The sequence below is a fragment of the Hemitrygon akajei genome, chromosome 3 (genome assembly GCF_048418815.1).
Source record: "Hemitrygon akajei chromosome 3, sHemAka1.3, whole genome shotgun sequence".
Classification (NCBI taxonomy): domain Eukaryota; kingdom Metazoa; phylum Chordata; class Chondrichthyes; order Myliobatiformes; family Dasyatidae; genus Hemitrygon; species Hemitrygon akajei.
This window is the reverse complement of record NC_133126.1, coordinates 185,646,098-185,661,587: the sequence shown is the minus strand read 5'-3', so window position 1 is coordinate 185,661,587 and position 15,490 is coordinate 185,646,098. Positions and strand designations below refer to the sequence as shown.

At 42.7% G+C, this 15,490-nt stretch overlaps 1 protein-coding gene across 1 annotated transcript in view; it reads left to right on the top strand.

Annotated features, from left to right (window-relative positions):
* The first annotated feature begins 12,387 nt into the window (after positions 1–12,387).
* Positions 12,388–15,490, top strand: part of cp (ceruloplasmin) — a 63,296-nt gene continuing 60,193 nt past the window's right edge. Inside the window, exon 1 of the mRNA XM_073041575.1 lies at positions 12,388–12,755. Coding sequence (XP_072897676.1) covers positions 12,598–12,755 — 158 coding nt within the window. The 5' untranslated portion in view covers positions 12,388–12,597. The remainder of the gene's footprint in view (positions 12,756–15,490) is intronic.

Below are 15,490 nucleotides of genomic sequence, written 5' to 3'. Positions count from 1 at the left end.
AGCCTTTCAAAGCATTTGTTATTATTGAGGTGAGTGCAACAGGACGCCAGTCGTTCAGACATGTTACCTTGGACTTTTTAGGTACAGGAACAATCAGCATACAAATGGGATCCATAGATAAAGAGGGTTTTGTATCCAGCATACAGCCTGAATTGGAGATGTGTTACAAGAGAGTTAGGGCAAATTCTGGAGCAGTGGAGGTTGAGGGGGTGGGTCAGGGAGAGTTCCTGACAAAAGCTTATAAAATTATGAGAGGCATAGCTAGCTGGTATATTTTTCCCAGGGTGAAAACAACCATCGCTTACAGGCATGCATTTAAAGTAACACGCACAAAACACTGGATGAGCTCAGCAGGCCAGGCAGCACCAATGGAAATTTTAAAAAAGTTGATGTTGTGGGCCGAGATCCTTCTTCAGGATTGAAGTGAGAGGGGGAGAGACACCAGAATAAAAAAGTGGGGCGAGGGGAAGGAGGCTAGCTAGAAGGTGGTAGGTGAAGATGCGTGTTCGTGGGAGAGTGAAGGGAAAAGTTCAAAGGAGACGTGCGGGACAAGGTGGGGGCCTGGAATAGACTGGCAGATGCGACAGTGCACCTCAGAACCCCGTAATGCTCCCCAGAGGAACTGCGAAATTTTTGCCATGGTAACCCATTACCCAGCCTGCTTGGAATTGATCTCATGCACCAGATGTGTCTGATTACCTTTGATGAATGGCCATGGAACCACAAGTGCCACAGAGGACACATTACAGACAGACAGACAGACAGACAGACAGACAGACAGACAGACATACTTTATTGATCCCGAGGGAAATTGGGTTTCATTACAGCCGTGCCAACCAAGAATAGTGTAGACAATATAGCAATATAAAACCATAAATAATTAAATAATAAGTTAATCATGCCAGGTGTAAGTAAGTCCAGGACCAGACTATTGGCTCAGGGTGTCTGACACTCTGAGGGAGGAGTTGTAAAGTTCGATGGCCACAGGCAGGAATGACTTCCTACGACGCTCAGTGTTGCATCTTGATGGAATGAGTCTCTGGCTGAATATACTCCTGTGTCTAACCAGTACATTATGGAGTGGATGGGAGTCATGGTCCAAGATGGCACGCAACTTGGACAGTATCCTCTTTTCAGACACCACAGTTAGAGAGTCCAGTTCCACCCCCACAACATCACTGGCCTTACGAATGAGTTTGTTGATTCTGTTGGAGTCTGCTACCCTCAGCCTGCTGCCCCTGCACACAACAGCAAACATGATAGCACTGGCCACCACAGACTCATAGAACATCCTCAACATCGTCCGGCAGATGTTAAAGGACCTCAGTCTCCTCAGGAAATAGAGACAGCTCTGACCCTTCCTGTAGACAGCCTCAGTGTTCTTTGACCAGTCCAGTTTATTGTCCATTCATATCCCCAGGTATTTGTAATCCTCCACTATGTCCACACTGACCCCTTGGATGGAAACAGGGGTCACCGGTGCCTTAGCCCTCCTCAGGTCCACCACCAGCTCCTTAGTCTTTTTCACATTAAGCTGCAGATGATTCTGCTCGCACCATGTGACAAAGTTTCCCACCGTAGCCCTGTACTCCGCCTCATCTCCCTTGCTGATGCATCCAACTATGGCAGAGTCATCAGAAAACTTCTGAAGATGGCAAGACTCTGTGCAGTAGTTGAAGTCCGAGGTTTAGATGGTGAAGAGAAAGGGAGACAGGACAGTCCCCTGTGGAGCCCCAGTGCTGCTGACCACTCTGTCGGACACACAGTGTTGCAAGCGCACGTACTGTGGTCTGCCAGTTAGGTAATCAATAATCCAGGACACCAGGGAAGCATCCACCTGCATCACTGTCAGCTTCTCACCCAGCAGAGCAGGGCAGATGATGTTGAACACACTGGAGAAGTCAAAAAACATGACCCTCACAGTGCTCGCCAGCTTGTCCAGGTGGGCGTAGACACGGTTCAGCAGGTAGATGATAGCATCCTCAACTCCTAGTCGGGGCTGGTAGGCGAACTGGAGGGGGTCTAAATGTGGCCTAACCATAGGCCGGAGCTTCTCTAGAACAAGTCTCTCCAGGGTCTTCATGATGTGGGAGGTCAATGCCACTGGTCTGTAGTCATTGGAGCCACTGGGACGCAGCGTCTTTGGTACAGGGACGAGGCAGGACGTCTTCCACAGCACAGGAACCCTCTGGAGACTCAGGCTCAGGTTGAAGACATGGTGAAGTACTCCACATAGCTGGGGGGCACAGGCTTTGAGCACCCTGGGGCTGTCACCATCCGGGCCTGCAGCCTTGCTTGGGTGGAGACGTTTCAGCTGTCTTCTCACCTGTTCAGCTGTGAAGCCCACTGTGGTGGTTTCAGGTGTGGGAGGGGTATAGTCACGAGAGCAGGGTGGGGGGCTGTGAGGAGGGGTAGGAGGGGAGAGTGGAGTATGTGTTGGTTGAGGGCCGACAACAGCTGAATCATGTGGGGGATGGGCAGGGGCCACAGTGTCAAATCTGTTGAAGAACAGGTTAAGTTCGTTGGCCCTGTCCACACTGCCTTCAGCTCCTCCGTTGCTAGTTTGCCGGAACCCAGTGATGGTCCTCATCCCACTCCAGACCTCTCCCATGTTGTTCTGCTGGAGTTTCCACTCAAGTTTCCTCCTATGCCTGTCTTTAGCCTCCCTGATCTTGGCTTTCAGGTCCCTCTGTATTGTCCTCAGCTCCTCCCTATTTCCATCTCTAAATGCCCTCTTTTTAGCGTTCAGGATGTCCTTAATGTCCTTTGTTACCCATGGCTTGTTATTTGAATAACAAAGGACAGTTCTTGCCGGAACATTGCAGTCCACACAGAAGTTGATGTAACCAGTGATGCACTCTGTGAGCCCATCAATGTCCTCTCCATGTGGCTCACAGAGGGCCTGCCAGTCTGTCGCCTCAAAACAATCCTGGAGTGCCTCATAAGCCTCCCCCGACCATTTCCTCACTGACCTCGAGGTTGCAGGTTTACTCTTCACCAGAGGCACATAGCAGGGTCATCACAACGGCCCTTACATATCACCAGTGACTTAAAGCTATGGTTCAACAGCAGCTGCAGCTTTGATTAAGGTAGATTGTGTACCCTGATTGCACGAGTGTTTTTTTAATTTTTAATTTTTTTATTAGTTTTTCAAAACATTTTACAAATTAAAAACCCCAAATCCCAATGAGGAGCATTAATACAGTGCAAAATTAAGCATACAATAACAATATGCTACAAAGGAAGAGAATTTAACAAAAAAGCACCTAAATTAAAGACAAGTAAGCTTAGTGTCCTCCCCAAGCCCCAAAACACTAGAAAAAAACAACAACAACTCCAGACCAACCACCACACAGTATAAAGAGTATAAGTCAGGACAGTCAAACTCCCAGACTGTGAATACACTTAGCAACAGAGGATAATAATGCCTACTACCAGAAAAAAAAGGGAGCTGAAAGCAAGGGACCGAAAAGAAGAAAAAAAAAGAAAAAAAAACCCTAGTCAAGAGGAAGGTTATGAAAGTACTCGATAAAAGGTCCCCAGACCTTATGGAACTTTAGATCCGAATTAAGAACTGAATAATGAATTTTTTCGAGGTCCAAGCAGGCCATAATGTTGTTAAGCCATTGCGCATGAGTGGGCGGGGCAACATCTCTCCATCTAAGGAGGATCAAGCGTCTCGCCAGGAGAGAGGCAAAGGATAGTATTCGGCCTTTGGTCGGACCCAGACATAAATCTGTCTCGCCCCAAAAACCGAACAGAGCAATTAAGGGGTTTGGTTCTAGGTACTGATTCAGAATACCCGATAATGTAGTGAAGACATCTTTCCAGAATTTCTCCAAGCTAGGACAGAACCAGTACATATGGATGTGAGAGGCCACGCCCCTCTTGCATTTATCACAGAGCGGACTAATGCCGGGGTAGAATCGAGATAGTTTAGATTTAGACATATGGGCTCTAGGAACAATCTTAAACTGTAAAAGGCAATGGCGAGCACAAAGATAGGTTGAGTTAACCAATTTGAGAACTGAGTCCCAGCTCTCCTCGGATAAGGAGATATTTAAATCCTGCTCCCAGGCCAATTTAATTTTATCCACAGGGGCCTGTCGTAAGGATGCTAGTTTATCTTGGATAATTGATATTAAACCTTTACCTAGTGGATTAATGGAAAGAAATAGGTCCATAGCATTTTTCGCAGGCATTTCAGGAAAGTTAGGAATTAAAGGAGCAATAAAGTGTTGGATTTGGAGATATCTGAAAAAGTGAGCGTTAGGCAGGTTGAACTTAACAGAGAGCTGCTGAAAAGAAGCGAAGCGATTATCAATGAAGAGATCTTCAAAATGTCTAATGCCCTTCCTATACCAAACATGGAATGCTGAATCGTACGTAGTAGGTAAAAAAAAAAGGTGATTATGTGCGACAGGGCTAGAAACAGAAAACCCCTGGAAACCATAGCACTTCCTGAACTGAGCCCATATACGCAAAGTGTGTCTAACAAGAGGATTAGCTATTGATCTGGGCAGACTGCTAGGGAGTGCAGAGCCAAGAAGTGCAGATATAGATAATTCTTTAGTGGAGTTCAACTCCATTGCCACCCAGTTAGGGCACTCGGGTTGACCGTGGAAGAAAAACCAGAAGGTAGCACAACGTATATTAGCTGCCCAATAATATAAGCGAAAGTTAGGTAAAGCCATGCCACCCTCTTTTTTAGATTTTTGGAGGTGGATTTTATTAATTCTAGAGTGCTTATTCTGCCACAGATATGACAAAATAATAGAGTCTAAGGAATCAAAAAAAGATTTAGGAATAAAAATTGGGATAGATTGAAATAAGTATAAAAATTTGGGGAGAACATACATTTTAACAACATTAATACGACCTACCAAAGACATAGATAGAGGTGACCATTGTACCAGACTCTGTTTTATAGCATATGAAAGATTGACAAAGTTTTCACGAAAGAGATCTTTAAACTTCCTTGTGACTGTAATTCCAAGATAAGTAAATTGATTATGGACTACTTTAAAAGGGAGATCACGAAATATTAGTTCTTGTGCTTCTTTATTAATTGGGAAAAGTTCACATTTATGTAAATTGAGTTTATAGCCAGAAATCTGGCTAAACTGGTCAAGAAGTGAAAACATTAGAGGTAAGGATGTAGATGGATTTGAGAGAAAGAGTAATAAGTCATCAGCATAGAGAGAAACTTTATGCTCAACACCCCCTCTCCAAATCCCGGTCAATTCAGGACAATTTTGAAATGCTATCGCCAGAGGTTCTATAGCCAAATCAAAGAGAAAGGGACTTAAGGGGCATCCCTGACGGGTGCCATGTTTGAGATTAAATACTTGGGATTTCTGAAAATTAGTTAAAACAGAAGCAGTAGGACACAGGTACAGCAATTGGATCCAAGAGATGAAACTTTGGCCGAGGTCAAATTTTTCTAAGACTGCAAAAAGGTAGTTCCACTCTATACGATCAAATGCTTTCTCCGCATCGAGGGAGATAACACATTCAGGAGTCCCAATTGGAGCTGAGTATAAAATATTAAATAGACGCCGAATGTTAAAAAAAGGGAGACGGTTTTTAATAAAGCCTGTTTGGTCATCAGAGATAATGGAGGGAATAACGGTTTCTAATCTATGAGCCAACACTTTAGCTAAGATCTTTACATCAACATTGAGCAGAGAGATCGGCCTGTACGAGGAACACTCTGTTGGGTCTTTGCCCTTTTTTAAAAGAAGAATAATAGATGCCTCATTGAAAGAGGGTGGCAATTTGCCGTAATTAAACGAGTCAGATAATACTGAAAGTAACTGAGGAGAAAGAAGTGAAGAGAATGATTTATAAAATTCTACAGGGAACCCATCAGGTCCAGGAGATTTCCCTGAGGACAGTGCAGAAATTGCAAAAGATATTTCTTCTGGTGATATAGGCGCATTGAGTTTGGCTTTGAAATCAGATGAAAGTGAGGGGATATTCAGATTCTGTAAAAATTGATCCACAGAGATATTGTCATTCAGGGATTCAGAGGAATAAAGCCGAGAATAAAAATTTTTAAATGCGTCATTAATTTCTAAATGATCCGATGTAAAGTCTCCGTTCTCCTTCAGGATCTTTGTAATATGTTGTTTGGCTTTGGAACGCCTCAGCTGATTGGCTAGGAATTTACCAGACTTATCCCCATGAATGTAAAAGTGACTCTTGCTTTTGAGAAGTTGGCGTTCGACAGGTTGAGTGGACAGAAGGTTAAATTTAGTTTGGAGTTCAACGCGTTTCTTGTATAATTCAGGGTTCTTAGTTTGGGCATATATTTGATCCAAATCTTTAATCTGGTTAATGAGGTCTGCTCGATCTGCACGGGATCTTCTGTTGAGATTTGCTGTGTAAGAGATTATTTGACCCCTCAGATATGCTTTCATGGCATCCCAGACAATCTAAGATGGCACTTCAGGTGATGTATTAGTGTTAAAATAAAAGGTTATCTGATCCTTAATAAATTTTACGAAATCATCATCCGATAATAAAGTTGAATCAAACCGCCAGTGTTTATTCCTCTGAGGGAGACCAGGAAAGTTCAGAGAGAGGGGAATTGGGGCATGGTCAGAAATCAGTATACTCTGATAGTCACAAGAGTGGGCAAATGGAATAAGTTGGTTATCGAGTAAGAAATAGTCAATTCTAGTGAAGATATGGTGAACATGTGAGAAAAAAGAATGATCTCTCTCCGTAGGATGGAGGAAACGCCATATATCAGAGATACCAAAATTAGAGAGAAACGATTGAATAGCTAAGGCAGATTTAGTAGGTGATCTGGTAACAGAGGACGATCAATCCAGTTTAGGATCCAACCAACAGTTGAAGTCACCACCCAGTATAAGAGAGTATGAGTTTAAGTCTGGTAGTGAGGAAAAAAACCGTTCAAAAAAGTTAACATCATCAAAGTTGGGGGCATACAGGTTTGCTAGTGCAACTTTAGTGTTATATAGTTTACCAGAAACAATAATAAAATGGCCATTTGTATCAGATATTTTATTATGGAGTTCAAAAGGAATATTTGAGTTAATAAGAATGGAGACTCCCCTAGCTTTAGCGGCAAAGGATGAATGAAAATGCTGACCCGCCCACTTTGACAGAAGCCGGGAGTTATCAAAACAACGAATATGAGTTTCTTGAAGGAAAGCAATGTCAGCTTTGAGTTGTTTGATATGTGAGAATACCTTCCTCCTTTTAACAGGGTGATTCAATCCCTTTACATTCCAGCTCACGAATTTAAGTGCACTAGCCATTATCAATTACTAATGCATAAAAGGCAGCAGGCATATAAAACGTCAAGCAGTACAATAGCAGTCTGGGAGCAGAGATGTAAACATAGATTCGTAAAGTCAAAATATAAACATGTCCTGAGCAATAAAGAGAAACAATAAATACAGTGAGTGATGTTGGAACTGGCAAATCCACCCCACCCGCACAACCCAAAACTAGACGGCTACCAAAACAAGTAGCTAGCTCTACCAAAAAAATTAACCCAAATACAACTTCCAGATCTGTGTCATTAACAACAGTTCCGTATAAATACTATAGCAAATAGTAACTAGTTTATGCACTAGAAAACATAACTACAGATTAGAACACCTTCTGCAGAAATATAAAACTTAATACAGAGAAAATCGGAAGAAAACCAAAACTAACCTACCCGCGAAAAATTATAGAAGAATAAAGTAAGAGAAAGGGAAAAAAAAGGTAAGAAAGAAAAAGAAAAAAGAAGAGGAAGGGGAAAATTATAAATTCAAGATGAGTATTTATCAACCATTTACAGAGGGGAGAAAAAAATTCAGAGATTAGAAAAAAGGGGTGAAGAAAAGAAAAAGAAAGATAAAATAAATAAATATTTTAAAAAAGGAAAAATAAATCAGCAATTAAACTGTGAACCGACAAACAGGGAGGCCTTCACTAAAGACTTCGAACCTCCAAAACAAGTTAGAGTCAGTTGTAGAACTCTGTAGATAAAGTTATACAAGAATAAAAATAGATTACACACACACCAAATCCCGGGAGAGATTGTCAACAGCCCTTAGAGTTTCAATGAATAATGTCTGAGTGATTCAAGTGAAGTCTGAGTCCAGAAAAAGTAATTTTACTACGAGGAGTACTTATCCACCATTTTAGGAGGTCCGATCAGATTCTGAAGATGACTGGATAGCCGGAAGACTTGCAACAAATGCTTCAGCTTCCTTCGCCGATTTGAACCACTTGTATTTTCCGGTATTAAGCTTGATTCGTAGATCAGCAGGATTGCGAAGAGAAGGTTTGAAACCACGATCAAAAAGCACTTTCATTGCGCCTTTAAACTCAGCGCGCATCTTTAAGGTCTGGGGTGCAAAATCTTCCACAAAGCGAATGGTTGTATCCTGGAAAGGAAAAGACCCCCTGCGACGCGCCTCTACAATCAGACTGTGTTTTACCTGGTATTGATGGAAACACAAGATTACTGGTCGCGGACGGGAGCCCAGAATTCCGGGGGGAATGTAAACTCTGTGTGCCCGTTCGAGCTCAGGCAGCTTCGGAAGCAAATCTTTCCCGAATATTTCACAGAGAAACTCGGCGAAAAACTTCACGGTTGATCCCTGTTCGGTCGCCTCTGGCAATCCAAGAATTCTGAGGTTGCAGCGTCTGCTGTGATTTTCGAGATCCACCATTTTGGAAAGGAGTTTGTTACATTTTTCCTCTAAGCTGGAACAGAGGGTCTCCAAGCATCGAACACGGCTTTCTAAATCTTCAGAAGTCGAATCGATGCGAGATAAGTGTTCAGCATGTTTGTCCACTTTATCGTTGATCCGATCCAGTTTGTCTTCTAACTGTTTGAAAGCGGTTTTAAATTCCTTTAAAATTTCGTCTCGGAGCTTTCCGAGCGCAACCAGAGTCTCGTCCGAAGGGTCATAGCTTCTTTTCTCCCGGATTTAGAACTCTTGCTAGACATTGTAAGTTAGATATATTCACAGGCAAGTAAGAGATACCGAAAAAATTCCTAAGGTTTAAAAAATGGAGACATTTAGTGCAAAGATAGCGACATTAACGGAACAAAAGTTCGGAGCAGCTAAACAATCGCCATCTTACCGGAAGGCCCACGAGTGTTTAAACAACAATTGATATCTCAAGTGTGGGAGGGACATTGTGTACAGTTGGCCCTCAGTCTCAAACTTCAACGAGCGGAACAAGTAGAGCATTAAGGACTTAGTACAGAGCTGTTTGTAATGTCAAGGGAACAGAGACCCTCCCACTCTAAGTCGAACAGCTAGAAGGTACGGGTTGTTCAGCACAAAAGAACAGGGCTGGAATGAAGTTTGAAACTTTTCCCACGATCGCATTACCGTAAAGATCAGAATATTTTTCCTCAAACATTCTGCTGACCATGGATTTGTCAATCAATGGTTCAATGGTTCCATTTAATATCAGAGAATGTATACAGTGTACGGCCTGAAATTCTTACTCTTCACAGGCATCCACAGAACAGAAGAAAAACCCCAAAGAATGAATGACATAAAAACATTAGAACCCCGAAGCTCCACCTCCCTCCTCCCAAGCACAAGCAGCAGCAAAGCATCGACCCTCCCCCTCCCTCTAACTTACAGGTTCCTCAGTATCAGCCATGATAGAGTCACAGAGAAGTGCAGCACAGAAATAGGCCCATCAGCCCATCTAGTCCATGCTAAAACCATTTAAGCTGCCTATTCCAATCAACCTGCACCGGGACCATAGTCCTCTACACCCCTACCATCCATGTACCTATCCAAACATCTCCTAAACGTTGAAATTGAGTTTGCATGCACCACTTGTAATAACAGCTTGTTCCACCCTCTCATGACCATCTGAATGAAGATGTTTCCCCTCATGTTCCTCTTAAATTTTTCACCTTTCACCCTTAACCCATGATCTCTGGTTGTAGTTGCGACCAACCTCAGTGGAAAAGTCTGGTTGCATTTACCCTGTCTATACTCCTCATAATTTTGTATACTTCAAGCTAATTAAGGTGTTAAGCAAATGCCAGCATGAAGGATCCACTTTGATGTACTGTTGACTGAGTGACTGCCTTTTACCTTTTGAGTCCACGCTTAAATACCCTCTTTCGAGAGATTAGTATGTCACCATCCAAGCTGCCTCAATGGACCAACCACAACCCAAAAGGTACCCAACCCATCCCTCTTAAATAAAGTGGTGATGACACTCTGCCTTATTCATTTGGCATTGGTATGTCTTCTTGAGCTGATGGCCCCTTTTAAGACCACACCAGCAGCAACAGATCAATTGACTCCACTGCCTTATCTGTTTATCAGTTGGTGAGGAATGTGTCTTGTCACTGCCGCCATCTCTCCAGATACACATACTACAGATGGAGTTTTACTGAAAAACACCATTTGAAACACACTGATTTCAGACAGCACGGCAACACAGCGTCGTGCAAGCTGACCATACCAGCCCGTAAACTCGGGGTTTCAGGCACGCTGCTGTCTGTAAGGAAGTTGTACATTGTCCCTGTGACCGCGTGGGTTTCATCCCGCATCCCACGTTTGTACAGTTAGGGCTGGTGATTTGTGGGCATGCTATATTGGCACCAGCAGCATGACGACCCCTGCCAACTGCCCAGCACAATCCTCGCTGATTTGATTTTGACACAAACGACACGCTTCATTGTATGTTTCAATGTTTTGATGTACATGTGACAAATAAAGCTCATCTTTAATCTTCAGAATTTGTCTCAGCATACTTTTGTTTTACATTTTATTTCCTACCAAGACATAATACCTCAACATCTCTATTAGATTGTATAGTCACATTATTATGTGAAAAATAAAGCAAGCTTTTCCAACTATACTCCTACAACTCTAGTTTTTCTCCTTAACTTTCCACATGTCAATTAATTTGGTTGCAAAACTCTGCAGAAAAATCTGTGTCAGAATATGACAATGCCCTATAGTCATGACCATAGAGACTTTTGTCACGTAACTATGCTTAGATCTGTGCCAAGAGTGATTGAAGCTACAAAGGAAACAGGCACAAATTCAGAGACCACACCTTGAAAACTATGGCTATGAAAGGCAGGTAGAAAATGAGATAAGAGCTTGCAAGCAAAGGGGCAGCCAAAGTTTTTGGGAAGGTTTATAAGACAGAAATAGAGTCACAGGCCTTTCACCCCATCGAGTCCATATTGAACATCAAGCATCACTTTACACTGATCCTACACAAATCCCACTTTACTCCCTTTACGTTCCATGGGGGATAAAACAGGAGCACCGACAGGAACACGTTTTCAGGGGAAGAACGTGCAAACAACCCCGGAGGTCAGGACTGAGAGAAGGAAGGGGCAATCGTTTAAGGGTTATAAACAAAACGAGACAGTCTGAGGACAGTGGGTGGGTTCAAGTAAGCAAAACATTCAGATGAGATACTAGAAGTAAGAAAGTAACGAATGGCCTGAATTCAGAAGCGGGGAAGGAGATTTCCTTATCGCTAGTTTACCTAATGTGAGGGTTCAGTGTTAATATCGAGAGCTCCCAGGATCAGGCCCTTCCCGTAATGAATGACTGTTCTGCAGCCTCTGATGGTAGAGGCCATACCAAGGGATGGTAATGCTGTGAAGTTGGAGGTTGCCTGAAAGGCATAGAATACATGAACATAGGAGAGTGAGTCCACCCTTCACCCTTTCTCCACTGACCAATGGGATGCTGGCAGATTGGGATCATGTCCAAGCTTTTCTCTCCCCAAAAGTTTAGAATCATTAAAGCATTCAAGACTGGGGTTGTTTTTGATGGCTAAGGACATTAAAAGATATGGATCAAAGACAAGTCAATAAAATAGACAAATCATAAGTCATGGAGAGGATGTTTCTATAGTGGGGGAATCTAGGATCAGAGCGCACAGCCTCAGAATAGAATGGTGTTCCTTCAGAACAGAGATGAGGTGGAATTTGTTTAGCCAAAGGCTGGTGAATCTGTGGAATTCGTTGCCAAAGACAGCTGTGGAGGCCAAGTCATTGGGTATATTTAAAGCCAAGATTGATAAGTTCTTGATTAGTAAGAGCATCAAAGGGGAGAAAACAGGAGATTGGGATTGAGGGGGATAATAAATTTGCCATGATAGGATGACAGAGCAGACTCGATGGGCTGAATGACCTAATTATGCGTCCATGTCTTATGATCTAATTGAATGGAGTAGGAATGCATGAAGGGTCAAAGGCTTGCTTCTGTTTTTCATGTCACTGGAAAGACAAATATTGGCCTAGCTATTGCACAAGGGAATGTTCTGTTTGCGGTTTGGAAGTCTGCTCAGCTGTCACACACAGAGTGATGTACAGCTACTGTGACCATTGTGCCCTAGGCCAAGAAAAATCACTAGTGGATTATCAAGGTCTATCAGAATGCAGATGCGTTGGAGGAACAACACCTGCTCACTGAGATTACAAAACCACTGTTATTTGGCAATCCTCCCCGTTCTAATTGGTCAGATCAGCCAGACAGCCCTCCCCTTATAAATGCAGCCACTCTGTATTTTTTTAAGGGATTCACGTAGCTCTTCCCCACTGTTCAATACCTGCCAGATATGAAGTCGGCACTAGCTGTTTGCTTCCTCGTGCTATGTTTCAGTGCCATTTCGATGGCCTTAACCCGTGAATATTACTTTGCAATTCGTGAAATTGAGTGGAATTACGCTCCAAGTGGGAAGAACATCATTGCTGGCACGAAGATCGACAAGGACGAGTGAGTAGGAATGAATTAAAAAGGAGAAGGACAGGACATCCACCATTGTGAATGTGTGGAAAATTTGTTGGGATCTGACAGACAAAGCCAGCCTAGACAATTTAGATCTGTCAGAGTGAAAGTGACTGTGTGATGCCTGTGCTAATCTTTCAGTTAGGTTCTGGAAATTAAGAAACTGAGAGGTTTGAAATGTGTAAACTTAACCAGTTGAATACAGAGGGTTGTTTCCCCACGCTGGAGAGACTAGAACAAGTCTCTGGATAGTCATTTTGGGTTGAGAGGAAGAAAGACCCTTCACTTTATCTTAGAATGTTCTACCACAGTGGATGTTCTATCCTGAGTATATTCACGGCTAAAGTCTATTGGTGAAGTGAACAGTAGGGTCTGGGCAAGAACATTGAACTGCACCAGAAATCAGATTAACGATCGTCTCAGGAGGGCGTAGGTTTGCACAGCAGTTTACAATGCTGGCAGCCCCTGTTCAGTTCCTGCCCACTGCCTGTAAGGAGTTTGTACATTCTTCCTATGATCACGTGGGTTTCCTCCGGGTGCATACCGGTTTGGGTTAGTAAGTTGTGGACATGCTATGTTGGTGCTAGAATTGTGGCAACACTAATATCCTTGGACGGTGTTAGCGTTTGTAGCAATGATACATTTCACTGCCATTTTGATGCACATGTGGCAAATAAATCAAATCTTTTACAAAGTAGTGGAACAGCTCTTGAGCATCACCTGGCCATTAATGGCTTCAGTTTCTCCTGCTCTTATTCTGTAGAAGGTAGCACAGGCAGGAACAACGTGGGTTTGCATTTAAACTCATGAATAACCCAAGCTGTGCTTCTCATTTTCCTTTTATCAACCGCTTTCCATTGGTTAATCATCATGAAGTGTTTCGTGTGGTTTTGTGGAACAATTCATTCTGCCTGGCTCAGTCACGCTGGTTGCTGTTCACCTCTGAATTGCACTGGATGTCGGTGCTACGAGTTAAACAGTTAAAGCAGAGAGGAAAACAGCAATGTGAGGGTTCAGTGTTTGTATCGAGAGCTCCCAGGAGCAGGCCCCGTTGTGCAGGAGAAGGTGTGATTTCAACAATCTCAGTGGCTGGGTTACAATAGTTAAACACCACACATATTCCGACACAGTGAGCCACATAGTCTTGCTTTTGCCAAGTGGTCTCATCTAGTCTGATTTTGTAATCTCTTCAACACATAATTAATCTGCTGAGTATACATTCCCTCAAACAATTTTCCTTCCCCAGGTCAACAGTGAGTCAAAGGAGATCATTTACTTATTGACTAGTGAAGAAAGCTCCCACTGGAAAAGACCATCACTCCCTTGTGCAAGACTCAATTACTCCTCCTGGATACAAAATCCAAAAAAAAAACAAGAAGGTTTTGCAGTGTGGAATTAAGGAAAATGTGAAATGGGATGTTAGGAAATGATGAAGTATTCCTTAGAAATTAAATGCCAAAATGAGTACTGATGTCAAGATTGCTAAGAGTAATGATTAGGTTGATAAGGTCTTAAAAGAAAGCAAACCAGAACAGCATTTAATTTGCCCACAGATAGAACTGGAAAGCAGTGTAATGTTAAATATGCAAACAGATTTGGTTAGACCACACTGTAAAGAGTGAATCGTATTGGTCAGTATGTTATAGAAGAAATTCAGAGGTTTTACTTCATGCTTCCAAATGAGAATGAAGAATCTTTGATTTGGAAATCTGAAGGGACAGTAATATTATTTATGCGTAGAACAAGTGGAAAATGATTCCCTCTGGAACAAATCACAATATTCAGCTTTTTTGGCTGTTTTGCATTCCTCTGGAAAACTCAGCAGGCATTCCTGGTGAGTTGCAATGATGCAACATATGCAAATTCTGCATAAGATGCATTTGAAGTGATGTAATTCCTTGTGCATTGCTCCTTTACTAGTTCTACTACAGAAATTATTCTAGTTTGCCAGGAACACAAATTGACGAACAGTTGCAGCAGAGTGTACTATCTACAAGATGCACTGCAACAACACACCAAAGTTCCAAAGGCAGCACCTTCCAGACCCGCGACCATCACCATCTAGAAGGACGAGAATAGCGGACACTTGGGAACACCACCACTTGGAAATCCCCCTCAAGTCACTCACCATCCTGACTTGGGAACATATCGCTGTTCCTTCATTGTTGCTGGGTCAAAATCATGGAATTCCCTCCCTAACAGCATTGTGGGTGTACCTACACCTCAGGGTCTGTAGCAGTTCAAGAAGACAGCTCATCACCACCTTCTCAAGGACAGCTAGGGATGGACAATAAATGGCCACGTCCCACAAATGATTAAATTTTTAAAAATCAATCAGTACTCCCGGGGGCAGGCAGGTTGTAATAACACTACTCCCCTTGAAATTCACAAGAGAGATAGTGGATACTTTCTCTGGTTGGGTTGTCTAGAACCAGAAGTACCGGTAAATCTCAAAGTAAACCTCTTGACAAAATCCCACATGGTAGGTTGGTCCAAAAAGCTACGGTATATAGGATCCAAGATGATTTGGTAAACTGGTCCAAAATTGGTTTGGTGATAGGAGGCAGAGGGTAGTGGTGAAGGGTTGACTTTCTTATTGTAAAACTTTCTCTGATTGTTAAAGTCTGTAAACAGTGGTATAACACAGCAATCAGCACTGGAATCTTTGTTTGTCGTATACATAAATGATTTGGATAAGAATGTCTGCAATCTGATAGTAAACA